Here is a 25,903-nt window from a genome sequence, read left to right as displayed (position 1 = left end):
TTTTAGTTTTCTGAATTCTCTTTTGTTTCTCCTTATTTATTCTAGTTCTCTGCAGTTGTTTCTCTGCTCAACTTTATCTGTTTTGGCAGGACCGAATAGTATCAATGACACTGGATAAGGAGTATGACGTGGCTGTAGAGGCCATTAGATTGGTCACACTCATTCTGCAGTGAGTAGCTTTGATCTTTCTCTGTATTTTTGCATGCCTACATATGAAACTCTTTTTTTCTTTTTAGATTCTGGTCAGCATTTTAGCATAAGATTATATTTTGGCTATCATCACATGCTTAAGACGAGGATTATCATGTACTGAACACTCAGTTCCTGGGTTACTTTAGCTGAGGAGAGGATCTCAGTCACACTCACAAATAGATTTGGTAGTTTACTGTGAACTAGTTTAATAGTTTTTGATTGCTATTTCCTTTGACTTCTTTTTATATGCAATATTTTGTTAATTTTTAATTATTGCTTTCATCCTCTGGGCGTTTTCAGTTATATCCCGTGTTTAATATTGTTCTCACAACCAGCTCTGATTGATTTAAACTTGATTAACCTGTGTGCAAATTGTCTGCTGCAGGGGCAGTGAAGATGCTTTGTCCAACGAGGACTGTGAGAATGTGTACCACCTGGTGTACTCTGCTCACCGGCCGGTCGCTGTTGCTGCTGGAGAGTTTCTTCACAGAAAGTGAGTCTAATTAGGGCATTTATGGTGTAATAACATTGTTAGTCTTCAATTTGTAAAACTCTTATTCTGTCTGTTTCTCACTCGCTGACAGATTATTCAGTCGCCATGACCCGCAAGCAGAAGAAGCGCTGGCTAAACGCAGAGGGAGGAGCAGTCCCAATGGGAATCTCATCCGTATGCTAGTGCTGTTCTTTTTGGAGAGTGAGGTAACGCTCATGAAAACACACATCTTATCAGCATACTGTGTGTTTTAGATGTTGGGCACTCACAAACACAAAGTAGTTCCAGAATGATGCCTGCAGATTGAAGTCTCTTTCAATGTGATTTTGTGTGTAGCTCCACGAGCATGCAGCTTACCTTGTCGACTCTCTGTGGGAAAGCTCTCAAGAGTTGCTGAAAGACTGGGAGTGTATGACTGAACTGCTGCTGGAGGAGCCCGTGCAGGGAGAAGAGAGTAAGACACACAGTATTTCACACTGATCTTATTTCCTTTGGGAGAAGCTGAATCAAATAAAATACAACCGCTGAGAACCAGAGAGACGAGATGATGTAATAAAATCTTGTTCCCTGAAACTCTTCGCTCCCTTAATCCTTTTCTCTGTTTCCGACCTTTGCTGTCATTCGGTTTCTCTTTTGTTTCCTGTGTCTTTGTCTCTCCTCTGCTCAAACGTCTTCTGTTTTTCCCTGTAGTGTTGTCTGACAGGCAGGAGAGTGCGCTGATAGAGCTGATGGTGTGCACCATCCGACAGGCAGCAGAGGCACACCCACCTGTTGGCAGAGGCACTGGCAAACGGGTGTGTAAAGTATACACATATCATACTCCAGAAACACTCAGAGTATTCACTTTGAATGTTGCAGATGAAACCTTATACAGTCATGTGATAACCTTTACTGCTTCCATATGAGTTAACGGGGAGAGTACGAGCCAGGTGCTATTAATCAGATCCACTTGATTAATGGGTCATCAGCAAGTTTGAGCACATCTATAAAAGCTGAACATCTGGTAGTTTGCTGGTCTGGAGAATATGAGGTGTGTGTTAACGCTGCTGCAGTCCTCACAGGATTGGACATTCCAGAAAATTCATCCCAAGGTCACAGCATTCAAATCTCAGAGAGATTTCAAAAATTGCAACTCTAGAAGTACATCACAGGCAAAAATCGACAACACAATATGTAAAGACGTCTACACCTCAACTTGAATGAAATCCTGTGGCAGGATCTCAAGAAAGCTGTGCATAAAGAAATACCCGCAAACGTTAATGAACTGAATAAAGATCGTAAAGACACGTGGGGCAAAATTCCCCCACAGAAAATGATTGCTTCAAATTACAGCTGCTAAAAGTGTTTCTACAAGCTTTTGTATCACAAAGTGAACTTAGGGTTTCACAGGACTGTATGGAGTCCTGTAAAAACCTGCTTTTTCACATGACTGTACCTGCCAAGTGGGCATGTTGAAGGGGAATTCACTGTGATCTGAAATGTGATGATGTATTATACTTAAGTGTAAAAGCAGCCACCTTATTTACCAGAGTCTGTGTTAATGTGCTCATCTGTACTTTTGATTCTGTTGTATTGAACTTTTGTTGTTCTCCACTATTTCAGATTTTTTTTAAAAATATGTAATTATGTGCATAAAACTACAGCAAATAATTTTAGCAAGACGTTATGTGAATATGTTATGTTGTTAAACACAGAAATAGTAAGAATTTTCCTACTCATTAGTACCTTTTTTGGTCATATGAAGAGGGGAAAATAATTCAGTTTTTGGTCCCAACAAAAGAATCATTGATGTGTGTGGGTGTGTTTGTGTGTGTATACATATATATATATATTTATTTTTTTGTCCAGGTGCTGACAGCAAAGGAGAGGAAGACCCAGATAGATGATAAGAACAAACTGACAGAGCACTTCATCATGGCTTTACCCATGCTGTTGTCCAAGGTAAGGCTTTTCTTAGCTTGCCCATGGCCATCAAGGGAGAGACCAGTGATAAATGACCTGGCTAGAAGACCGATCAGTTTGTCAAAATAAATGATCTGCTTGTGAGAATTGCTGCTGAATACTTTGCGCCCTCAATCTCTTAAGTCTGCTGGCTATATGTGTAAAATGTCACTTACTATTTCACTGAGAAACAGAAGCCAAGCGTTGCATGCTGATTGATGGGTCTTTCTTTCCCGTTTTAGTCCTTCTGTGCTAGTTTTGTAACTTTTTTTCTCTCATACACTATTTTTTTTTTTGTCATCTTTATTTAATTCTCATCTCTCCGTTACTTTGCCCAAAGTACCAGGCAGACTCAGAGAAGGTAGCCAACCTGCTGCAAATCCCCCAGTACTTTGACCTGGACGTGTACAGCGCTGGGCGTATGGAGAAGCACTTGGACGCCTTATTAAAGCAGATCCGTCTGGTTGTGGAGAAGCACATAGAGGCCGATGTGCTTGAGGCCTGCAGCAAGACATATAGCATCCTCTGCTCTGAAGAGTACACCATCATGAACCGTGTGGACATTGCCCGATCACAGCTTATTGACGAGATGACCGATCGTTTTGCACACTCGGTCGAAGAGCTGCTGCAAGAGGTATCGGGCAAAGTAGCTGGCTGGGTAGACTATTAGAAACCGGGCACTATTTGTGCCCATTTGAGTCTTGTATACTAACAGATGTTGGTTATTGCAGGCTGAGGAGGCAGACGATGACGATATCTACAATGTGTTATCTACACTCAAGCGACTCACAGCCTTCCACAAGTATGATCTGCAGCTGTTTCAAGATAAAAATATGGATTATTATCATTGGTTACTTTGGCTGACAATCATTACAGAATCTGAGATTATTAGCTTAGCATACCAGATAAGGTTTGTGTAAATCTGTAGGGAGACATTTAGTTCGCATTTTTGTATTGTAAGAATTATTATTCATTCATTCATTCATTCAGTGTTTTGGAAGAAATTTTCCACCAAATAAATGTGATCATTTCAGTGTGTGCTCTTCTCGTTTTCTCCTTCAGTGCCCATGATTTGACACGATGGGATTTGTTTGGGAATTGCTACCGGCTGCTGAAAGCGGGCATCGAGCAGGGCTCCATGCCAGAGCAGATAGCTGTCCAAGCCCTGCAGTGCTCCCACTACTCCATCCTGTGGCAGCTGGTCAAGATCACAGAGGGGGTTCCCAGCAAGGTGCTCAACCGGCCTCACTAACAGACCGCACTCAGAGTTTAGCTTTATCATTGGTCAGTGGCTCAGAGTGAATGCTGCCATGTCTAAGCATCAGTGGCCCAGAGGGACAAGAGCTTATCTGTATTTCTGCAGAGCGGGGTGGCTTAGTGTAGAAATCCATCTCACTGTCAGACAGCCCCAGTCCTCAGTCTGGGACTCACCCCAAATCTGTCTCATTTAACACTTAAACACCTTACCAAGACTTCAGCTCCCATTATAGGATATAACTTATCTGGAACATTGTTGAAAACATCAAAAGTGTTGCTGAATTATTATTCATAATATTCCTTCATTCATACTGATAGGATGACAAAGACAGCTAGCCTGACTGTCACAGCTGTTCATTAGCGACTCTTGCTAAAGTACTCATTATTTTGGCTGATTATCAATGTCTGTGTGATGTTCCCTGTGTGCAGGATGACCTGGTGGCTCTCAGGAGAGTGGTCAAGTCTTTCCTGGCAGTGTGTCAGCAGTGCCTGTCCAATGTCAACACACCGGTTAAAGAGCAGGTAACAGATGCTATTGTGTCACGAGTAACAGAAGAGCTTTGAAATCAATGTTGTCTCTCGATTTATGTAAAGGATGCATGTTTTCTGTTATCTCTACATATCATTATTTTGTTTTTTGAAATATTGACTCTTTGGTCAAGCTGTGACAATATTGCTGTTTCTTGTTTAGGCATTCATGCTTCTCTGTGACCTGTTGATGATCTTCAGTCACCAGCTGATTTCTGGTGGCAGAGAGGGCCTCCAGCCACTGGTGTTTAACCCAGACAGCACTCTGCAAAACGAGCTGCTAAACTTCGTCTTAGACCACGTCTTCATCGACCAGGATGATGAGAGCCAGAGCATGGGTGAGAGAGAAGTTAGATCGGATCATGTTGTGGTTTCTGTTTCAGATCCAAGAAGATTTTAACTGTTACTAAAGGTTGAGAGAAGGTAGGGAGCTTTGTCATTGTTGTCCACTACTGTCTTTGTGCCTGCAGAGGGAGATGAGGAGGATGAAGCCAACAAGATCGAGGCTCTCCATAAGAGGAGAAACCTGCTTGCAGCTTTCTGTAAACTCATCATCTACGACATTGTAGACATGCCTGCTGCTGCTGACATCTTCAAACACTATATGAAGGTTTGTGTGTAGCATGCATGCTGAAAAATAATAACCAGCTTTCAAGCAACTTAAAGAAGTCCAGACGCTTTTCTTTGCAAGCTCCTTTGACTAACCAGCTGATAGTTTAAAAGAGAGAAAACTTTGGAAAAAAACAAATATGGTGGGATAAAAAGCCATCACAACAATTTCAGTACTAGTAACAATATCTTTGTTTCGCTCTGACACTGTTATGTTAATGTTAGCATTATGATATAAATGTGGCTACTTCTGAGACAACAATGGAGCTGATTTACTGTGGAATTGAAAAAAAATGGTTTAAATTCACCTAAATTTACCTTTGATGCAAATCTGGGTGTGATATGAGATTCAGTGCATTAATTCAGACAACTTGGGCGAATTAACAGTTTCGTTTCTCTGCCTCAGTATTATAATGACTATGGCGACATCATCAAGGAGACTCTCAGTAAAACCAGACAGACGGACAAAATCCTCTGTGCCAAGACACTCATCCTCAGTCTGCAGCAGGTGAGACAGTGATGGTGCTTTTTACACAGCTTCCTTCTGTGTACTCTTAAAGTTACAAGTGCTCTCCTGTGCATACCCACTAACTCCTATGCACTCATATGTGTGTTGCAGCTGTTCAATGAGCTGCTGCAGGATCAGGGTCCCAACCTGGACCGAACGTCTTCTCACGTGAGCGGCATCAAGGAGCTCGCCCGGCGCTTTGCCCTCACCTTTGGCCTGGATCAGATCAAGACCAGAGAGGCTGTCGCCACGCTACACAAGTGAGATCACGAGCGCTGTGGTGTCTCTGTAAACGGAAGCTGTAGATTGATACTTGTAGCATAAATTAAAAGAGTATGAGTGATTCCAATTTGTCTTTACATCAAAATGCCAATAATTGATGCAGGATTTTGGTTAATTCTTGCATGTTCAGGATGTGAAATTAAATAATTTTAACAACTTATTCAAGCCTGGGAGAAAAATGTTGAGTAAACTTTTACCGACCAGTTTTAGAATCACATAGGAAGCATAAAGCAGACACAAGTTTTTATTTGCTTTTAAAGTTACATGAATTAAGTTAGTACAAAAAATACACCGTTAATAATTAATCAGGGTAGATTGAGGTTAAAAGAGTCTGTTATATACACCAACTGTTTGTAAAGTTGTAGTACTCGTGTAACTTTGTGTTGCTTTCTTTATTGTCATCTCTCATTGTTTCTCCTCTCTGTTGTCTTTCCATTGTGTCAGGGATGGAATAGAGTTTGCATTTAAGTACCAGAATCCTCGAGGACCCGAGTTTCCTCCTATAAACTTGGCCTTCCTGGAAGTCCTGAGTGAATTCTCCTCGAAATTAATCCGCCAGGACAAAAAGACAGTGTAAGTACTTCTATCCAATTTATCATCAGCTAATACTCCAGCTTTTATATACCTATGTTCCCCTGCTCCACCACAGCTGGTAGCTCCACATGTTTGATTCGGCACAGTTTTTATGTTGGATGGCCTTCCTGACAAAACCCCAACGGGATTTGTGTCTTCTTCCGGGATCAAACCAGCAATCTTTCGCTTGTTAGGCAACTGTGCAAACCACACTATGACACCACTAACACTCCAGCCCATGTTTTATTACTTACAAAGAAAAAGGATAATGCTATAAAATGCTGCTGCCTCCACAGCCACTCGTACCTGGAGAAGTTCATGTCAGAGTCGATGTCAGAGCGTCGGGAGGACGTGTGGCTGCCGCTGATTTCCTACAGAAACAGCCTGCTGACAGGAGGAGACGAGGACCACATGTCTGTTACGTCAGGCTCAAGCAGCAAGACCGGCTCAGTCCGCAGCAAGAAGGGTCGACCGCCACTCCACAAGAAACGTATTGAGGGTGAGCAGAGATGAAGGATTGCCCATTTTATTGGGGTGGCCTAACTGAACTTGATCTCTTAAAGGAGATGAGACACTTACTCCTGCTGCTGAAACTGAAATTACTCTGTTTGCTTCATATTCAGAGGAGAGTAGCGTAGAGGGCTCGTGGATGATGCGCAATGACACCCTGCAGACACCCGGGGCACTTCAGACTCCTCAGCTCACCTCAACAGTCCTCAGAGAGAACAGACCAGCAGAGCACATGCCTGACCCAGACTCAGAGCCAGGATCAGAGAACGATTACGTACACAAGTGGGTTCATGCACATGTTGTCCGTAGGTGCACATGCACATAGAAACGTTAGCCCAGTTTTTAAAGTTACAAGACAGCAGCAGAACTAATGGACATGTGTCTTCGTTTGTCCTCAGTCCTCAGATGCAGATGTCATGGCTCGGCCAGCAGAAGATAGAAGAGGTGAATAGGAAGGACCGAACAGGCATGAACTACATCAAGTCTCGCAGCAATCAGGGTGTCCGGCAGACTGTGTAAGTGTGTATTTTGCTCATAAACCGTAAGCGTACTGTGAAGATGTTGGGTAAAAGTGGAAACACAAATTCTGTCCAAACCTTTATCCACCCTAAAAGTCACAGTAACCAAAATGTCGTAACCTGGCATTCCCTTTCAGGCGTGGGCTGATGGAGGATGACGCGGAGCCAATCTTTGAAGATGTGATGATGTCATCGCGGGGCCAGCTGGAGGACATGAACGAGGAGTTTGAAGACACCATGGTGATCGACCTGGTCAGTTATAAACTATTCATTTAGTTGATACGAGGTTTCAGGGGTTTTTTCTCGTTCTGGTTGTGACATGGCTTCTTACAAAATATTTGACCTTTTACAGCCACCTTCAAGGAACAGACGTGAAAGAGCGGAATTAAGACCGGACTTCTTTGACTCTGCAGCGATGATTGAAGACGAGTCGGTAAGTGATGATTTGCCAACTAAATATCAAAAAGAAAACTGAACAAAATAAAAATAAAGGATAAGAGGAGAAATTAAGCATTCAAAAGCACAGAAAAAGAAGTCCTTTCTCTAACAAATTTCAGCTTCTGTTTAAAATATATCTGATTGGCTAACATTTCCAAGATATATAATTTTTTCATACGTTACACTCATGTGCATTAATCACAGATTATAAGCTTATGTCTTCTATGTCATCTGTTTATGGTTACTTGTTTTGTTTTGTTTTACTTCAGCTGAGCACTTAAAGTTTTTTATGTAGTTTTATTAATTCAAACAAGGGCTTTCAATCTAACAATGCACACACAATATTATGACATATAGACATGCAGGTTTCACTTATAGATGTCCCACAAACAGACTATTTAATAATGAAAAGTATTATTTTAGTATTTTTAAAAATAAGTGCTGTAAATTTGCACCAGTGGATTTCAGTTCCTGCTTCTAAGAAGGTCAAATCCAAAACCAGAGTAGAGGTCAAATAGACGCATTTCATCAATCAGCACAATTTGATTAAAGTTGGATGGATAGTTTCTGAAAAGTTGCCATTGGAACAATAACACCTGTTCACATTTGGAATATTTTTACCAAAATTCTGGCATCAAAGTGTATTTTAGTTAATTCTCGTGGTAATTAAGAACTTTTGATCTTAGAAATGGCTAAGCAAACCAACAATTTTAAGCATCAAAATCAGTTTCACTGATTAAAAATTAATTAAGTTATTCTGAAAGCATTTTGGCTTTTTCACAGTACAGACATAAAGGTGAGATTTTAAAGTCCCTGCATATAAAGTGAACTTCAGTAGCAAAAGAGCAAACACTGCCGCACTTTTTATATAGAGCATGTACTTTTTCTTCTTCTTCTTTTTTTGGGGGGGAAGGTTTTCTGACTTTCTCATCTTCATTGTTCCAGGGATTCAGCATGCCCATGTTCTGATCTGGAAACTGGAAAAGATCCTAAGATCAGGATGCTAATCAGGAGTAAACGGAAGAGGAAGGTTTAGCCCAGATCACCTGCCAATCAAGACTCGTAAGATGAAGAAAAAAAATCATTTTTGAAGTACTTTTCTTTCTCTGTAAGACATGATGGAAGGATGCTTTTCAAGAGGATCTTCTGAAACTGCAGGATCTCACCTGGAGGCGAGGATCCGCCCTCTTCAGTCAGGCGGATCGGAGGATCCACAGTGTAGTCTGAACTATTCAAGAGCCTTGTCCTGCTTGTATTCTTCCTCCTCTTCCTCTTCAGCCTGTTGGTTTAGCATTTGTTAGCAGTACCTCTGATGGCGCTCTGGCTGCATAATCCTGCAGCCGGCCGACAAGTACTCGCAGTTTTTACAGCCCTCCCCCCTCGCCTCCCCCCGTTACACACATGTACAGTTGTTTGCTTCGGCTCCCAGTCTGCAGCGTAACACTCTGTACAGCCCCCACCCCCCTCTTTTGGTGTTGCACTTCACCCCATCTTAAATCCAACTAAATGTTCTATATCTTTGCTCTTAATACCACCCACTGCCCCGTCTCCTCTCTCTGCCATCTCTGAGTCGTCGTATGTGTTGGTGCTGGTGCGTGCTATGCGTGTGAAGTGTTGGTGGTGACCTCGGTTAGGCAGTGGAATGTGCACACAGAGGTCGACAGCTGGAGGACGTGATGCAGCTGCCGTGTGTGCATGTGGTGTCAAAGCAAAGAGAGAGTTGTGTTATTTAACAGTGAAGATGCACATCTGACCGACCACGGAGAGAATCCACACCTTAAATCTTCTGCACACACAACCCTCCAACCCCTAAATAACGGCTTTTTGAACTAATTTAAAAAAAGTTAAAAAAAAAAAAAAGACATATTTTCAATTCTGTAGCTTTAGTACTAAAGTTTTAAATCAAGTGTGTTTTTGTTTTTGTCTGATGTTTGTACAGCTTTTTCTTGAATATGTACCTTGTTTGTTGCCAAATTGTGGCCTACATACTAAAAAGTATATTCTAGCCCCTCCCCTCCACACCTGTAAGTCATATCCAACGGATACCGATGATACCAGCTTCCAAGCGCTGTAGGTCTGATTGCAATCGTTTCGCAGTTCACTCTTCAGTTTGTTCATTTTACAGGTGAAAACATTTTGCTACCTGCAATCAGTGTTAACGGACTCAGAAGATGGAAGACTTGTTGTTCATATCCAGTGCAGTGATGGATCTTTATGTATGACAGATTTGTTTGAATGTGTTTTGAATGTGTTCAGCCATGCCTCCACCCCCCCAGTTCAATATTTACAACCTTTATTCACTGGCTGGTTTGCAGTCCTGTAAAAATCAAAGACAACTGGATCTTTTCTGCAGTGCAGTTGACATCATTTGCCCCAAAATACTGTAAAAGCCTGTTTGTTTTTTTTCTGTGAACCTAAATTCTTTTTAATAAAATAAAATCTGTAATCAATTCATGGGCTGGTGTCTGTTGTTGTCAGATACAGCTTTCCACTTGTGTGTTTAATGTGAAGAATGAACAGTTAACCTTCCTTAAAACCACAATATGGATTTCTTTTTTTTAGATTATTGAATATATTAGGCCTTTGTCAGAGTCCTAGTTTTATATCTTATAGGTCTTCTGAATAGGCACACATTAACCGAAGGTACAATATATAGACAAGTCTTAAGCCACCTGAGCATGACTTTTTTGCCCATTCATCTAGAAGAGCATTTCCGAGGTCGGACCTGGATGTTAGACGAGACGTCCTGGCTGACGGTATCCATTCTAGTTCAAGCTGAAGGTGTTTGATGGGGGTTGAGGTCAGAGCTCTGCATGGGTCAGTCCGGTTCCTTCACATCAGACTCATCCAACTATGCCTTTATGGACCCTGCTTTGTTTAATAGGTTACAGTCATGCTACAATAGAAAATGTGTCTCCTCAAACTGTCTACACAAAGTTGAAAGGATACAATTGTCCATAATGCCATGGCAAGCTGAAACGCTAAGATTCACTGGAACATAGAGGCCAAAGCCAAAACGGTGACCAAGAGCAAGGTTATTATAGTTAACTAAAATTAGATTTAAAATATTTTAGCTAACCCATATCCTTAATTTTAGTATTTGATAGTTTAGTAAAAATGTTATAGTTTGCCTGATGAGGTATTGATGGACACAAAGTTGACTATGGAAACTGAAACTAAATTAAATAAAAAACGGAGTCAAAATGTATCGATTAAGTGTAGTTCATCAATTTTGTACACAGGCTGGCCCTCAGACTTTATGCCCTTTAAGTCGTTGAAAACTGTGACCGGTTCAGCTATGACCATTTACCCTTAAACTATGAGACTACACCAGCTCCATCCCATTGTGTGTCTGTTGTGGGAGCTGGATCTGATCATGCACACTTAAAAGAATGGCTGAGATTCCACTAGATATGATCCAGCGTCTCTGGCAATAATGACTTTTAAAACAAAGAAAATGAATAAACACGCAGAATATTGAGGCCATGATTTATTTTACAGATGACAGTACAGAGCCTGCCACAGAGAAAAGGCACAGTTCCTGTTGGTAAGGACGTCTCCTTGACCTAAATGGAGGACATCAAATGCTTTAGGTGCCTTTTGAAAGCACCGAACTGTAAAAAACTGATATATAGTATATGAACAACTCTGAAAACATTGCACATGATAACAAACTGTAGTTTGTTTGCATTTGCTGCTAACACTAAATCTCTGGCCTCTTAGATAGCCATATCAACAGTAGTTGCCAATATGACCACTGTGTGTGACTACGGGGTCATTTATTTCAGATGTTTTTAGGGATTTAATATAAACTATAAAGTAGTAAAGATACACATTCTGATTTTGTTGCGAGTGCTCCAAATACAAAATCAATTATACTTAACAGAAATCAGGAGTGATCTTCACTTGCTGCTTTCAGTGGAGTGGTAAACTAAATCTAATAGACAGGCTCCCAATATCACGGGGTACCGTTAAAGGTGGGTGAGAGAAAACAGTGAAAACTGAGTTTGCTGATCTGCTGTCTGCAAAAACCCCCAATTTCATTTCAAATGTAAAAGTCAATACAAATGCCTTTCCATAGCGTTAGTGTGGAGAACATTTTCACAGAGGAATGTTGGCGTGCTTCTTCCAGGGGTTGACCTGCTTCTTGCTGGCTAGCACCTCTAGATCTTGGCAGATTTTTTTGCGAGTTGTCGCTGGCTCGATGATGTCATCCACAAAACCTAAAACAAGCACAGTCGGATAAAGATGTACTCGGTTTGTTGCCGCATACACTGTCAGCAGATAAAGAGCAGGAACAGTCCAAAAAAAAAAAAAAAGCAGATTTACCTCTGACAGCAGCTGGGAAAGGGTTAGCAAACTTCTCCACGTATTCAGCCTCTGCTTCTGCCTGGTTATCCTTTCCTCTGAAGATAATCTGAACGGCACCCTGAGGAAAAAAAAAGAAATTAAAACTGTAAAAATAAAGGAAGCAGAGAGAAAGGGACAAACAAAAAACCTAGAGGTAATGTGTACCTTGGCACCCATGACGGCGACCTCAGCTGTAGGCCAGGCGTAGTTCACGTCTCCTCTCAAGTGTTTTGAGCTCATCACATCATAGGCTCCTCCGTACGCCTGGGATGCAAAGACCAAAATAAAAGGATTAATTCAGCAACAAGCAGCATTTCAGACAGTAAATGAATGCAGATGTAAAATAATCAAAACTGATAAAATGCTAAGTTAGCTGTTTGTTTTTTTGTAGCCGATTCAGACAAAAGATTCCAGTGAAATTATTAAAGAGGCTTTTATTCTGAAAAACAAAACAAAACACTGGGGTGTTGAGTTATCATCACTGCTCGCAGTTCAACGTGGCAGTGAACTTGGAGGTGCTTTTTGTAGGCAGGGCATTATACAACAAACAGCTGAGCCAGATGTGCAATAGAAACCTCACACACCTTTCTGGTAATGATGGTTATTTTTGGGACTGTGGCCTCTGCAAAAGCAAAAAGCAGTTTGGCTCCGTGTCGGATGATGCCTCCGTACTCCTGAGCTGTGCCTGTTGAGAGAAAACACAGCAGTTCTATTGGATAGGGGTTCAGACTATCAGATTTTCTACAGGTGGTCTGTTCAGTCTCATCCAACTCACCGGAGAATCACTGGTCGTTAAACTAAACCGATTAAATCATGAACTTCAGCATGGCAAACATGCCCTGCACATAACTGCAGCCTGTGTGTACATGCATGAGGATATTATCTAAGAATACCTGGCAGGAAGCCTGGCACGTCCACAAACGTGATGATGGGAATGTTGAAAGCATCACAGAAGCGAACAAATCGGGCTCCCTTCACTGAGGAGTTGATGTCCAAACAGCCTGACAAACAAGACAAGTACAAAATGGATTGAATGGATTGAGGGTTTTTTTTTTTTAACTGTTAGTTATTCACATATTTTTCTTACCTGAAGCTACTTTGGGCTGATTACCCACAATGCCCACAGTGCGTCCATTCATACGGGCAAATCCCACCACAATGTTTTTGGCGTAGTTGGGCATGATCTCAAAGAATTCCCTCTCATCTACTATCTGATTAAGAAAAAGAACTTTTTTAAACACACACAAAAAGGAAATGAGATGTTGTGGTACATATTAGAAGGTGTATGTTTGTGCGCATACTGCATGAATTATGTCCAACATGTCGTAGGCTTTAGTTGACTCTAAAGGGACGATGTTGTCCAATGATGGTACCAGACGGTCGCTGAAAAACAAATGAGACATCAGACAAAAAAGGATGGGATTTGTGATTAGTTCAATGAGGGCAAAGGTTACTGCCTACCTAGAGTCATGGGACTCCCTGATAGGTGCGGGATCCTGATTGCTAAGTGGCAGGAAGTTGAAAAACTCTCGCAGGTTGAGCAAAGCCTCAATATCATTCTCAAAAGCACGGTGAGCCACACCTACGAAAAAGCAATAAGACATTTTAACGAGAGTTTCTCTCAGACGAGTTAAACACCCTGACTTGAGCAGTAATCCTTGATTAGATTTCATTTGCTAAACAGATTTAAAAAGATGCTGTGAAAAAGTCTTAAACCACCCCTCATTTCTGTATATTGTGCTGGGAAAATAGGCAAAAGAAACATGCAAACAAGAATGAAAACTGCATAAAGCAAAAGCAGGTTTGCACAATTCTAACAAGCCTGAAAGTCAATATTTGGTATGACTACCTTTATTTTTCAACACAGCATGAACTTAAGTAAGGTTTCTTTAAGTAGTCTTCAGAATTCCTGAAGGACATTCAAAGCTCTTCTTTGTTGGCAGCTTTTTGTTCAATTCTCTGTCAACATTCTCCCATACTCCTTCAATAAGGTCCAGCTTCCATTGTGTGTTGGCAGGGATCACTGTTGTACTAAAAAATGAAGTTCATGCCAATCAGATGCTTTCCAGATGGTCATGTACGATGGATCATGAACTACATTCTTTTTCTGTGTTCATAATTCCATCAATCCAGACAAAATCTCCAAAACCACTGGCTGAAATTCATCCCCAAACCACGAAAGATCCTCCACTGTGTTTTACAGATGGCTGTAAACTGTGTCAGGTCTCTTTTTTCCAATTTCTTAATGACTTTCACATGCAGTTTATTTGCAGCAAATAGTTTTTAGGCCTGTTATTTCTTGTTTTGTTCTACACTTATTCAGTTTTTGGAAATCACTTCTTAGTGCAAAACATAGAATTTTATGCATGCCAAAGTGTTTAAAAGTGTTTAAAAAATTCACACACACAATCACACACTGGTGATGGCAAGCTACATTGTAGCCACAGCCACCCTGGGGCGCACTGACAGAGGCGAGGCTGCCGGACACTGGCGCCACCGGGCCCTCTGACCACCGCCAGTAGACAACGGGTGAAGTGTCTTGCCCAAGGACACAACAACCGAGACTGTCCAAGCCGGGGCTCGAACTGGCAACCTTCCGATCATAAGGCGAACTCCCAACTCTTGAGCCATGATCGCCCCAAAGGTGGAAATGAAGGGTGGCTCAAGACCGGCTCAGACTGGTAAATATGACAAACCTAAAGCCAGTGCTGGTAAAGCACCAGTGATTGCTACAGCTTAGTTTACAAAACTCTTCAACATCCACACATCTAAAAAGAGTCTGACCGGACACGGTGGTATGAGTTTTGGCTCCACCAAGCTCCTCCTGAGTCACATCTTCATTGGTGACAGACTTGACAACATCAGGCCCTGTGATGAACAGGTATGACGTGTCCTAAACACACAAACACAAATGTTTCTGTGCTTATTGGAATTGAATGCATCTCTTCTCTAAACACAAAATAGCATTTGCGTGCCAGTTTGGAAATATTTCAGGACTTTTTCATATTTCTTGCAACTTAAATAGCATAAAACTAATATTTTACCTACAGTGGATTTTACTGTGTCAGCTACATACCTTAACCATGAAGGTGAAATCTGTGAGAGCAGGAGAGTACACGGCTCCTCCTGCACACGGACCCATGATGAGGGAGATCTGAGGGATGACTCCTGAAGCCATCACGTTCCTCTGGAAACAAGAACACGTACAGTGTCAGAAATACGACACCAGCTGTTGATGATGAGTTTACGGACATGACTCCCGCCATTTATGTGGAATGTTAAACTGAAAAGAATTTAGGGCTTCAAGCTTCTGAGCTCAAAAAATCGTCAGGTGCAAAACTTGACATTTTAAAATTGATTTACATGAAAAGGTCTGCACAAAAATATATAAATGAAATACCAGGAATATATCTGCATATCCAGCTAGAGATTCCACTCCTTCCTGGATCCGAGCTCCTCCAGAGTCGTTCAGCCCGATTACCGGAGCCCCGACCGTCATGGCCTGGTCCATGATCTGACCACAGATTTAAAAGTGGCACATTGTCAGGGGTTGACATTTGTTCAAACACAAGTAAGAGAAAATGAGACACTGGCAGACCGACTCAGAGTTTTAAAAGAACGTGCACACGGGTGAATGCCTCTGAGAAGACAAAACACCAGGGTGAATGCCTCTGAGAAAGCAGACACCACGAGCACAGGCTGCTGGCTTTATTTATAAGGCAAAAATGGGTTACAAATGAGGAAATGACCAAAGACAAACACACCCATACAGATGCTAACTTGCTCACAGCTGACAAACACGATGTTTAATGTTACTGTGAAACATCTGTATACCTTACATATCTTCTGTGCGTGAGCTCCAGACAGACTTCCGCCAAAAACTGTGAAGTCCTGCAAAAAACACAGAGTGCAAGACAAAGAGATTGTCACATAAATTCGAGTTGCCACATGTAGGTTTTCTGTACAATGAATGAACACTGTACCTGACTGAAAACATAAACGAGCCTGCCATTGATTCTACCTCGGCCTGTCACAACGCTGTCACCGGGGAACTATGAGAGAAAAAAATGATCAAAATTCACTGAAAATGTCGCAAAATAAGAAACACGTTGCTGCAAGAGGTATTTGTGCACGACCTGATACCTTGTTTCTGTCCTGCTCCATGCCGAAGTCGGCGCAACGGTGTTCCACAAACATGTCCGTCTCTACAAAGGATTCAGGGTCAAGCAGTAGTTGCACTCGCTCCCTGGCTGTCAGCTTACCCTGGACCGCATCACAATGGTAAATTTATTACAGTCATGCATCAGATATGTCACCGATCAGAAAGTTTGCCTGCCACACTGCAAAAGCTATGGTTTTGAAATGTCTGGTTGCTTTAGATCAATGTTTCAAGTGTTGCATACCATAAGCAAAGCTGCCTCTTTATAGGAGTTTACTTCCCTAATTTGTCAGGTCTTATTATTTAATCCCTTACCAGTTTGTGAGCTGTTTAATTGTCAGAGGTTTATCCCAATCTCATAAAATAAATCATTACATATACCTTAAAAACATTTGTTATTGTGAAGTTTGTTGTTTAAATAAAATTAACCCTTTCAGGGCTAAAACAAATAATAACAATGATAATAATAAACTTTTGTTTAAGAGGTGTGAGAGAGACCAGCAAAACAAACAAGCCCCTGCGCCTGACATTTAAAGCACCAACCTCCTGGCTGCCAATGCATTTGAAGCATATGATATTATACAATTAAAAGAAATATGTGTTAATATATAAAAAATAACAGCCTCGGTCTGCGATAGCTGATTTTACCCTTTTATGTTGTGCCTCTATCCTTTGCTGACCTCCCCCCTGCAGTGCCGCCTCTCGCTTCTGGTCAATCCTCTCTTTAACGGACAGGTGGCTGACGGAGTACCAGCGGCACGACCGATGCAAACTCGTCTGCGGTACTGTTACCGATACTGCGCCATATTTTACTCGCGCCACGCTCCTTAAGGACACCTTCAAACCATTTATCAGTCCGCAACTGCTTCGAGCTACACTGATGGCCGCCATCATTGCTGTTCGTGTAAGCTCTTCTTCTTTAGTGTTTAATGTCTGTTGACAAGCCAGCGTTGGGGCGCCACCAAGTGGAATGGAGTGTGGCTCGGGAGACGATCAATAAAGAGGGAGGAAAACCCCTTTCTGAGCTTAATTTTAAATTAAACATGTTTTTTTTTTTTCACATCTTACTTGCTGTTTGTTATATCCGTTTACTTCAATAGAACTGTCAGGGGATATAGTGCATACTAACAAACGATCTGCTACACTTTTCTTATGTATTTCACTAAATTCATAGGAGTCATCTGTCAGTATCAAAACACTAGGCCTGCAGAATCTATATAGTTCTGAACTATGCACTAGAATCAGGGAAGACTGAAACCATTGAGCTATACTTGTAAATAGCACCGTTTTTGCTTTTTGCCTTTATATCACCCCAAACAAATGAGGTTTTATCTTAAGATGTGCCGAAGCCTTCAAATACTCCTGAGATGTGTCACAATAACATCTGGAATATAACTCAGTAATTCCATCATTTAATTTAAAGGATTCTTAAAGGGGCCTTTGTGTTTAGTTTGCATGTCTGAGTGACTCTGCAAGCCTCCAACTCCAGTTCAAAAATAGGCATGCTAGCTCAGCTGGTGTAGTTGTGGATGTGAAGGTGAATGGTTTCCTGTCTCTAAGCATCAGCCCTGCAATAGACTTACAAATGTCCTCTTGCTATAGATGTGTGGGAGAGAGTGTCCTGCTTTTCTGCATTATTGTGTGGCATGGGAGCTTCTCTGTGGTAGAGAGGAAGGCTCTGCTGAGGGTGGTGAAAGCTGCATAGACTATTGTTTGTAGCAGCTGCCCCCACCACCACCACCACAGACGTCACCAGCAGATGCAGGGAAATTGCCTCCTCTTTCTTGAAAGACTCCCCTTCAGGCAGGAAGCTGTGATCTAGAGCAGAACCACCAGACTAAGGAAGGATCTTTTTCCCAGAGGCTGTAAGACTTTTAAACTCTGCTGGTGCTCTGTAATCTCTGCTACAGCCAGAGGTAACAGATGTGATAAATCACTTGTGTCTTTGCACTACCCTCTTCACATGTTTGTTTTATGTCTTATTTGTACTTAATATTTCCTATTTAAAATAATAAAAAGAAAAACCTGACATGATTGCAAATTTTAATTTCAGCTCATGAGAATACATGTGCTGGAAATACAATGAAAACCCTATAAATCCTTAAATCCTTTGCCCGATAACAGCTGGGATAGACTCCAGCCCAGCTGCAATCCTGACCTGGATGAGCAGTAGAGAATGGCTTCTTAAAAGCTTTCCCCCCCCCTATTTCCAGGTGTATCCCTGAAACCCCAGAATAAAGTATATATTTTATATTTTGACATTTGTTCTCAGATTATTTATATAGTCCACTATATTAAATCATATGACACATAGATGTCTATACTTGCTCAAATGCTGTCCATGCCCCAAATAGGGAAATTTTTGTGATCTTCTGCTGCCTTGAAAAACAGATGACTTGAGGATTTTTGGTTTAGATATTTCAGTTTAAATCCCCATTTGTGTGCATATTTTTTTTACTTCATCTACTGCAGCTGTGAGCTGATTTTTCTTTGTCGTGTTTTATACACTTTGCTCAACCTGGGAAAATAATGTAGTTGGTCATTATTTTCTGCAAGTTCTAGCACAACAGCGGGCGGGGAGTCAAATGATGAAATTTTGACCAATAGCTAAAGGGGGGCGAGCTCGTGCAGCCAATCAGAAAACAGAAAGTCCTCGCAACAGCTGGTGGGCAGGAGCTCTGCCCATCTTGGATGTCATGTTACAGGGAGTTTATATTGTAGAGCAGACCTTCCTGCCAGCTTTAGCGCTGTCACTCTACAATTGCAGGGTTATTTATGTCTCAACCACGAATTTGAAAATAATGAATTCACAAAATACATAAAAATTATACCTGCCCTAAACGTAGTTTTTAAGCGATTCCAAAATACGATTTAAATACAAAGTGGCATTTTTCTCTTACCCCCAACTTCATGATCACCAAATTGCATGTCAAGTATAACAGTTAAAATAAGTTGTAAATCCACCTTTTCTGTTTTTATTTTGTTAATACATGTCTCTTCGAACAGTTACATACGTTTTTTTTAACATCTTCATATGCTCTGCACCTTGTGTATATGCGCATTCCCGTAAAACGAGGAGACAAAACAGTGAGATGGCACGACAAAGAAGAAGTAATTTGACATGAGTCTTGTGCTAACACCACGGGTGTACCAAAGGTCAGTCATCTTTGACATATTTTGTATTTTTAGCTATATCTTTTCTGACTCGACTGAGTGTGACACTCTAACCAATGCAACCCTGTTACCCGTATTACCAAAAGAAGATATATATTTTTTAGTTTCCTTCTTTTATTTATATAATTATATTTCTCCAGTGTCCAAAGATACAGTCCAGTAACTGTATCTTTTTTCTGAGAAAACAGTAATGACAAACATAATATATCCTTTCAGTCATGTTAACTTGAGAACCCGGTTACTCCAATTTTAACCCTCTTACATGTAATTTGTAATAAAATAATAATGCCTATGAATCAGCGTTTATTTGCGAATTAAAAATGTATTCTATACATATATGAAAAAACTGGTAAAATTCCCAAAAATGTAAATTGTTATGCATAAAGTAGCTCCGTGCTTAAGGAAGTTTTTCCACCCTCTTATTAAAATAAAAATACATTTTAAGTAGCGTGTTGCTACGTAGTTTATGACCAATTATAATCGTTACAGTGAGGAAATAAAGCGATGGAGGACACGGGAAAGGCGCTGCGGTAACCACGGTAACTAGTGGAAATCTCGCGTGATGATCATGCCTGTCGATAGGGGTTTATGCGAGGAAAAGTGGAAAATCGAATGATTGATGCATTTGCAAAACGGCAAGTTAGCTATGTTTCGGTCACCTCTCTCCGAGCATTACAGCAAAACGTACCAAAATTGCAGAATTTTTCTTAGCCGGTCGCATTTTGCTCCTACGTGCGACGTATAAAGCCACCCAGGGGGGTTAGTGATACGGTTGACTCTTCGCTAGCTAAATCGTCTAGCCATGCTAACGCTAGCTGGTTAGCTTTGTTTACATCAAGTGCGCGCCTGGAATCTGTTAACGGATTTCTGACCCGGCGAATTCATGATCTCGCCAGTCCGTTGTTCAGTTAAACATCGACGAGGATACTGGGTTGTAGAGTAGATTGGCTCTATGGCTATCATCGATGATCTCTTGTGCAAAACGTCCGGCTGATGCAGTAAGCTAATGTTAGCTACGTAATGCTAACCTTTTAATTATGGGTGATTTGCTCATTCGAGTCAGCGTTTGCCCTTAGACTTTGTTGGAGATGAGTATAATTATAACTCTAATAGGTCCGAATTAACAGGAACTGTAACTGTGATATGAAAGAGTTCGCTGGTTAAATGTAATGACTGCGAACCGGTGATGCTAACCTTAGGTAGCCACCTGCCAAGCTAGCTAACGTGCTCGTTTAGCGATAACCGCCTCACCATGGTCGTTGTTTCATATTGTATATATTACTGATTCATGATTAACATCTCTTTTGACACACTGGAGTGACCGATTGTTGCGTCGCTAGACCAGTTTGCATCCCCTCCATCACCCTGAGGCTGGGCTCTCTTTACGTTGCGACGAGCCGCTGGATTTTTTTCCTTCCTCGGACCGTGTTTCCCTGAGGCTGCGGAGCACATCGCCATGAACCCGGTTAATGCAACCGCTCTCTACGTGTCTGCCAGCCGGGCCGTGCTGCAGTGCGACCCGCGGCAGCCTCATTCCTTCGCAGAGATGTACAAACTACTGCCCTTCTTCCGAAAGTCCCTCGCATGTCTTGTCTGTGGTAAGTGATTTGAGAATATTATAGCAACACAACACACTTTCAGTCCAGCTTTAATGTTATTTGCGACACTGTATTCAGTTTTGAGCCATACATTGGCTGAATTGTATTAAAAAATAATTACCATTAATATTGACTGAAGTGTCCGTGGGTGTGCGTGTGATCGCAGCAGTTGTGACACGATTTGTCGCTCTTGTCTCCGTGGTCTCCTTGGCAACCGAGGCTGGAGCACCAGTCATCCGTCCTCTTGACAAGACAGATGACTGCTCCGTTGTTGTGCCTGCTGCAGAGCCATGTGTTTCTTATTCATGCTTTATTTACCAGCCCGCTTAGCTAGTGGAATATATGAGCTGACACAGCTTGCACTGAGGAGACGGGCAATATTTACAGCTATGCGCGACAACATTTTTGACCTTTCCCTATTATTTGACAGTGGTTTTGCTATGCTTAATTCTCCTGTGAAATATTCAGTCAGAATTACATGTTTGGTTATGTAAGCAGTAAATATCAATAATATTTCTGTTAAGCTCATTTGGTTCTTATTTGCTTGGTGCAGATATGGTTCTGGCTAGTTCAGTTGATATATAGATTCCGAACAAGTCGTTGGTAAATTGGTAAAAGTTCATTAACTGAACTTTTTATCAAATATTTTGATACCAACTTAATCAATTAAGCACTTGTTCCAGGTTTTTCACCTTTATGAATTGCAGCTTTCTCTGATTCATTTCACTTTGACTGGATCATTTTTTTGGGTCCTTGACTGTTGATCAGACAGAGCAGGATATTTTCCATCTCTGTGATGTTGTGGTAGTGATATATCATTATAGGATATAATATATGCTTATGCTGCTCCCTTGTCACATTTTTAATTTGGCAAAGCCGGTGCCTTTCCTGACCCAACCCCAAAGGGATTTGACTTTCCAGCTGGAATTGAACTGGGGACCTTTTGCTTGCCAAGTGAAAATCCACTATGCTATAGTTGTTAGGTTATAGCTGTTGTTGCTTTAAAAAATCACAAATGTATCTGTAAGAATTATAATTAAGAAATGGTTATTGTAGCTAATTGAGAATACAGCTGTTTCTATAAAGCTATGATTACGTGAGGTGGAGCTGAGTATAAATGTCTCATGGCCAGCTATATACTGTGCCATAGTAACTGTGCCTTTGTTCAAAGGTACTAAACAGGTGGATTTTTTTCTCATTTTTTTCTCAGGTAAACTGCTTCAGGATCCGATTTCTCAGACACATCCAGAGTGTCAGCATTATGTCTGCTTGGGCTGTAAAGGCCAGAAAATGCAGATAAGGCCATCATGCAGCCGTTGTAAGGACCACTCCTCCTTCCAGGAGAACAAACAGCTCTCTTTACTGGTGCAGTGTTACAGGAAGCTCTGCTTCTATGTAATTCATTCACCGTTGCTGTTGTGTGTCAGCAACCATGTAGGAGGGTCTCCAGAGGTAATGGCTTTGCTAGAAGAGGTGCTATTGTCGCACAAAGACGAGATGGAAGACCCAAGTCTAGTGCACGAAGATGTGAATCCCTCAGCTCCTGAGTCCCTTACGCCCACAGAGGCACCACCTGCTCCTGCAGAGCTCTCAGCTGTACCTCAGAGCTCTTCCTCTGATCCTCCCTGTTTCAACGGACCACAGGAATGCAATGGAGACGTGCTGGAGGATGTAGATCCCTCTTCTCCTGAGCTGGAGGTATGCGAGCTGGTAGAGGAGCAGGGACAGGCAGGCCTGTCTGTATCCAATACCGGTTGTGGAGGACTGGAACTGAGTCTGACCACTGGACGTTTAGCCCCAACACCAGGCACTGTGTGCTCACTCAGGGATGGGGATTCAAGTAGCAGGGAAGTGGAGGAGGGGGAGGTGTTGCTCCTCAGTGTGGAAGAGGTGTTACAGACATTGGATCCCCTTCAACCTGGTCGAGACTCTCTTCATACACAGCCGGTTAGGACACATACTCACACACACACAGCTATGGACAGAGCACACACTCAGATGTACATACAGCTGGATGCAGCTCACAACTACACACAGATTCAAACAGGCAGGACTAATACAGTGGCAGGCCATGGTGCTCACACACATACATCTTCCTTTGACCCTCCTTCAGCCTCCAAGCCCCCACCAGTCCGCCTTAACCGCAAACGATCTCATTCAGAGAGTGACAGGGAAAAAGTGAAACCTCTCCCGATTGCTTCTATCCTGCAGGGCTCTTCCTCAAACTCACACACTCCTAATCCCTCTCACACATTGCACACACATCCACCCACGCCTTCCCTAACAGTACCAGCACACACATACTCATCGCTTCCCAACGGAGCACCTCCTAAGCCCAGTCGACCTGCGCCGAACCACAATAAAGGTGCCAGGAAACATCCGGAGCCAAGCCCTAAGAAGCCACATGTCAAGGCTCGCACTGGTGGCGCTTCCAAGACAAAGGAAAGAAGCAAAGACCAGCGGTTGATGGCAGGCTGCCTGGTACCTCCAGCACCTGCGAGGCCTCCATATAAGAAGCCAGTGGAGAAGAAGGGCTGTAAATGTGGAAGAGCCACTCAGAATCCGTCTGTGTTGACCTGCAGGGGACAGCGTTGTCCCTGTTATTCAAACCGCAAGGTAAAACCATTAATCTATTAAATGAGCACATTATACGCTTAAAGATTAATGCTGTCATTATGTGAGTTTGTGTAGATTGTTCATGCTGCTATTTTATGTGTTAGTGTAAACATATGACAACGATGTTTTAGTACTTTTGTTTCTAACCCAAAGAAAACAAGTAATGGAAAAAATAGATGATGTATTAGTCTGCTGTTAGATGATATATTCATAATATATTCATGATATATGATATATATCAATATTCAAACTTAGTAAAGGCAGGTTTTTGTATTCTTTTGTGACAGTATCAGAAACTGAGAGCTTTGCATCGTTTGTGCCACACTGGCCCTGTGTAGCTAGAGTAACGCTGTTGTCTGTTTTCTCTGATCTTTCGCAGGCATGCTTGGACTGCATCTGTCGAGGTTGCCAGAACTCCTACATGGCCAATGGTGAGAAAAAGCTCGAGGCCTTTGCAGTGCCAGAGAAGGCCTTAGAACAGACGCGGCTTACGCTTGGTATCAACCTCACCAGCATCACAGCAGCCGCCGCCCTCCGCAACCCGGCAACCACCAGCATCCGCGCAAACACCCTCCTCAATGTTGCCACCGCAACAGGGACCCCCGTTTCGACAGCTTTCCTGTCCCCCAGCCCCCCACAAGAGCCCAACTATGAGGAGAGCCTCGAGTTGCTGATCGGCTGAGAGGCTGGGACTCCAAAAATAGACAGCATGGTGCTGATAGAATGTGACAACTCATCATTGTCTGTCAGAAAACGTGTACCTACCCCATTGAGGGGAAGGAAATCTAAGGCAGCTATGGGTCTGTCCTGTCCTGTAATCTGCTTTCCTTCTGTGTCAGAAAATGCTGAGTAGTACGACTAGCATGGGTGTGCCAAAGCCTCCTGTATTGTGCCTGTGTGCCAGTGTTTATTGTTGCCTGTCTCTAGTTAACACTTAAACTCGGTTCTTAGGCTGTTCTGTACATCACAGGTGCTTTTTTTTTTCCATTCATAGACCAGACATACTCTAAGAGGCAATAGAAACTAATCACAGGTTTTGTTTGTGTGTACACTCACAAGTATTCGAGTATCTGTGAATCCCCCCTACCCCCCACATTTGGTGCAACAACAACTACATCATCATCATATCAAGGTTACAGCATTTTTCATGTTTGAGTATTAGTCCTTAAGCTTTAGAAATACATAATTTGTGTCAGGACAGCCCTTACTAATCTTTAACCCTCTGTGTGTTCACACCATAATTGTGAAGGACTCTTGTGACTTATATATGTAGATCGTATGTCTCACACAAGACTGTATGCCTTTTCTAGCTCATTAATTCACTCAATCCAAGTACTGTCGGATGTTAACGAATTTGTCTTAATGAACTTGACTGATGCAGGCATTGTACAGGCAGCAAGATAATGTCAAAGCACTTGGCTGGTTCCACAGTTTGTGAGTGTAAGTGTGTGTGTGTGTGTGTGAGTGAGTGTGTGTAAGTGTTTGTGTGTATGTGCCTGGTGAGATTTACTGTAATGTCAGTGGGGAGGCGGTTGTTGGGTTGTGAGGACTTAGTCTGATTGATTGGCCAAATTACAACTAAAACCGTTCTTAGCATAGCAATAGGAGCACCAACACGGAGGATCCCAGCTCCAGTGCACGCACACACAGTTTACAGTATTGCCGTTTTAGACTTCAGCTGACTGTCTTCAAAAACAGTTACTGTTATGCTTTGGTTATGGGATTGTACATGACTCTGTGTGTATAGATAAACCGAAGCCATAGGTCGTCATTTACAAGATAAAATATGCTCTGTCCATGGATTTTTTCCCCCACACACTTGTAGTGTTCAGACTGATCGGAGACCAACTCAGAGACTATTTTTGATACCAAGCGTTTAAGATTTGGTACCACTGTCTTTCCTTTTGGTTAAATCACAATGAAGCCCTCCCATAACTCAACCTGCTGTGTTGTCCGCGTTTGTGTTTACTGTCTCGGCTGTAACTACAATATGTTTGTTAGTCCAGTCCAGTGACCAAAAAGAGACTGCAGGCCACCCACACACCTTGGTGGTTCTTTATTGGCAAGAAATTAGAAGGCGGATTATAATATGACCTATCTTCCTGTGTGTGTGTGTGTGTGTGTGTGTGTGTGTGTGTGTGTGTGTGTGTGTGTGTG

The 25,903-nt window shown here is 42.0% G+C and overlaps 3 protein-coding genes across 4 annotated transcripts in view; 2 read left to right on the top strand and 1 right to left on the bottom strand.

The window, feature by feature from the left end:
* Window positions 1–9,694, top strand: part of stag1a (stromal antigen 1a) — a 38,060-nt gene extending 28,366 nt beyond the window's left edge. For both annotated transcript variants that reach the window (XM_005926059.2, XM_042222390.1), the window contains 21 exons: window positions 90–169; window positions 578–685; window positions 777–891; window positions 1,022–1,139; window positions 1,376–1,479; window positions 2,534–2,626; window positions 2,967–3,260; window positions 3,358–3,428; window positions 3,689–3,857; window positions 4,313–4,405; window positions 4,575–4,749; window positions 4,882–5,021; window positions 5,427–5,528; window positions 5,640–5,788; window positions 6,255–6,383; window positions 6,680–6,882; window positions 7,007–7,175; window positions 7,292–7,408; window positions 7,549–7,663; window positions 7,764–7,844; window positions 8,795–9,694. In XM_005926059.2, coding sequence (XP_005926121.1) covers window positions 90–169; window positions 578–685; window positions 777–891; window positions 1,022–1,139; window positions 1,376–1,479; window positions 2,534–2,626; window positions 2,967–3,260; window positions 3,358–3,428; window positions 3,689–3,857; window positions 4,313–4,405; window positions 4,575–4,749; window positions 4,882–5,021; window positions 5,427–5,528; window positions 5,640–5,788; window positions 6,255–6,383; window positions 6,680–6,882; window positions 7,007–7,175; window positions 7,292–7,408; window positions 7,549–7,663; window positions 7,764–7,844; window positions 8,795–8,818 — 2,649 coding nt within the window. In that variant the 3' untranslated portion in view covers window positions 8,819–9,694. The remainder of the gene's footprint in view (window positions 1–89; window positions 170–577; window positions 686–776; window positions 892–1,021; window positions 1,140–1,375; window positions 1,480–2,533; window positions 2,627–2,966; window positions 3,261–3,357; window positions 3,429–3,688; window positions 3,858–4,312; window positions 4,406–4,574; window positions 4,750–4,881; window positions 5,022–5,426; window positions 5,529–5,639; window positions 5,789–6,254; window positions 6,384–6,679; window positions 6,883–7,006; window positions 7,176–7,291; window positions 7,409–7,548; window positions 7,664–7,763; window positions 7,845–8,794) is intronic.
* Window positions 9,695–11,326: 1,632 nt separating this feature from the next.
* pccb (propionyl-CoA carboxylase subunit beta) lies at window positions 11,327–17,288 on the bottom strand. Its single transcript, XM_005926058.2, has 15 exons — window positions 17,007–17,288; window positions 16,343–16,462; window positions 16,183–16,251; window positions 16,034–16,090; window positions 15,600–15,713; window positions 15,276–15,386; window positions 14,984–15,092; window positions 13,661–13,781; window positions 13,501–13,582; window positions 13,287–13,410; window positions 13,093–13,200; window positions 12,784–12,884; window positions 12,365–12,463; window positions 12,179–12,278; window positions 11,327–12,072 (listed from the first exon to the last, which is right to left on the bottom strand). The coding sequence occupies exons 1-15, from the start codon at window positions 17,250–17,252 to the stop codon at window positions 11,951–11,953; spliced, it is 1,683 nt and encodes a 560-aa protein (XP_005926120.1). The 5' UTR covers window positions 17,253–17,288; the 3' UTR covers window positions 11,327–11,950.
* Window positions 17,289–20,056: 2,768 nt separating this feature from the next.
* Window positions 20,057–24,763, top strand: msl2a (MSL complex subunit 2a). The gene is made up of 3 exons (XM_005926056.3): window positions 20,057–21,130; window positions 22,341–23,746; window positions 24,126–24,763. Exons 1-3 carry the CDS (start codon window positions 20,989–20,991, stop codon window positions 24,426–24,428), a joined length of 1,851 nt encoding a protein of 616 aa, XP_005926118.1. The 5' UTR covers window positions 20,057–20,988; the 3' UTR covers window positions 24,429–24,763.
* The last annotated feature ends 1,140 nt before the right edge of the window (window positions 24,764–25,903 follow it).

Source organism: Haplochromis burtoni, unplaced genomic scaffold, assembly GCF_018398535.1.
Source record: "Haplochromis burtoni strain Fernald_Lab_line unplaced genomic scaffold, NCSU_Asbu1 Contig_85, whole genome shotgun sequence".
Taxonomy (NCBI): Eukaryota; Metazoa; Chordata; class Actinopteri; order Cichliformes; family Cichlidae; genus Haplochromis; species Haplochromis burtoni.
This window is presented reverse-complemented; position numbering and strand designations above follow the sequence as displayed.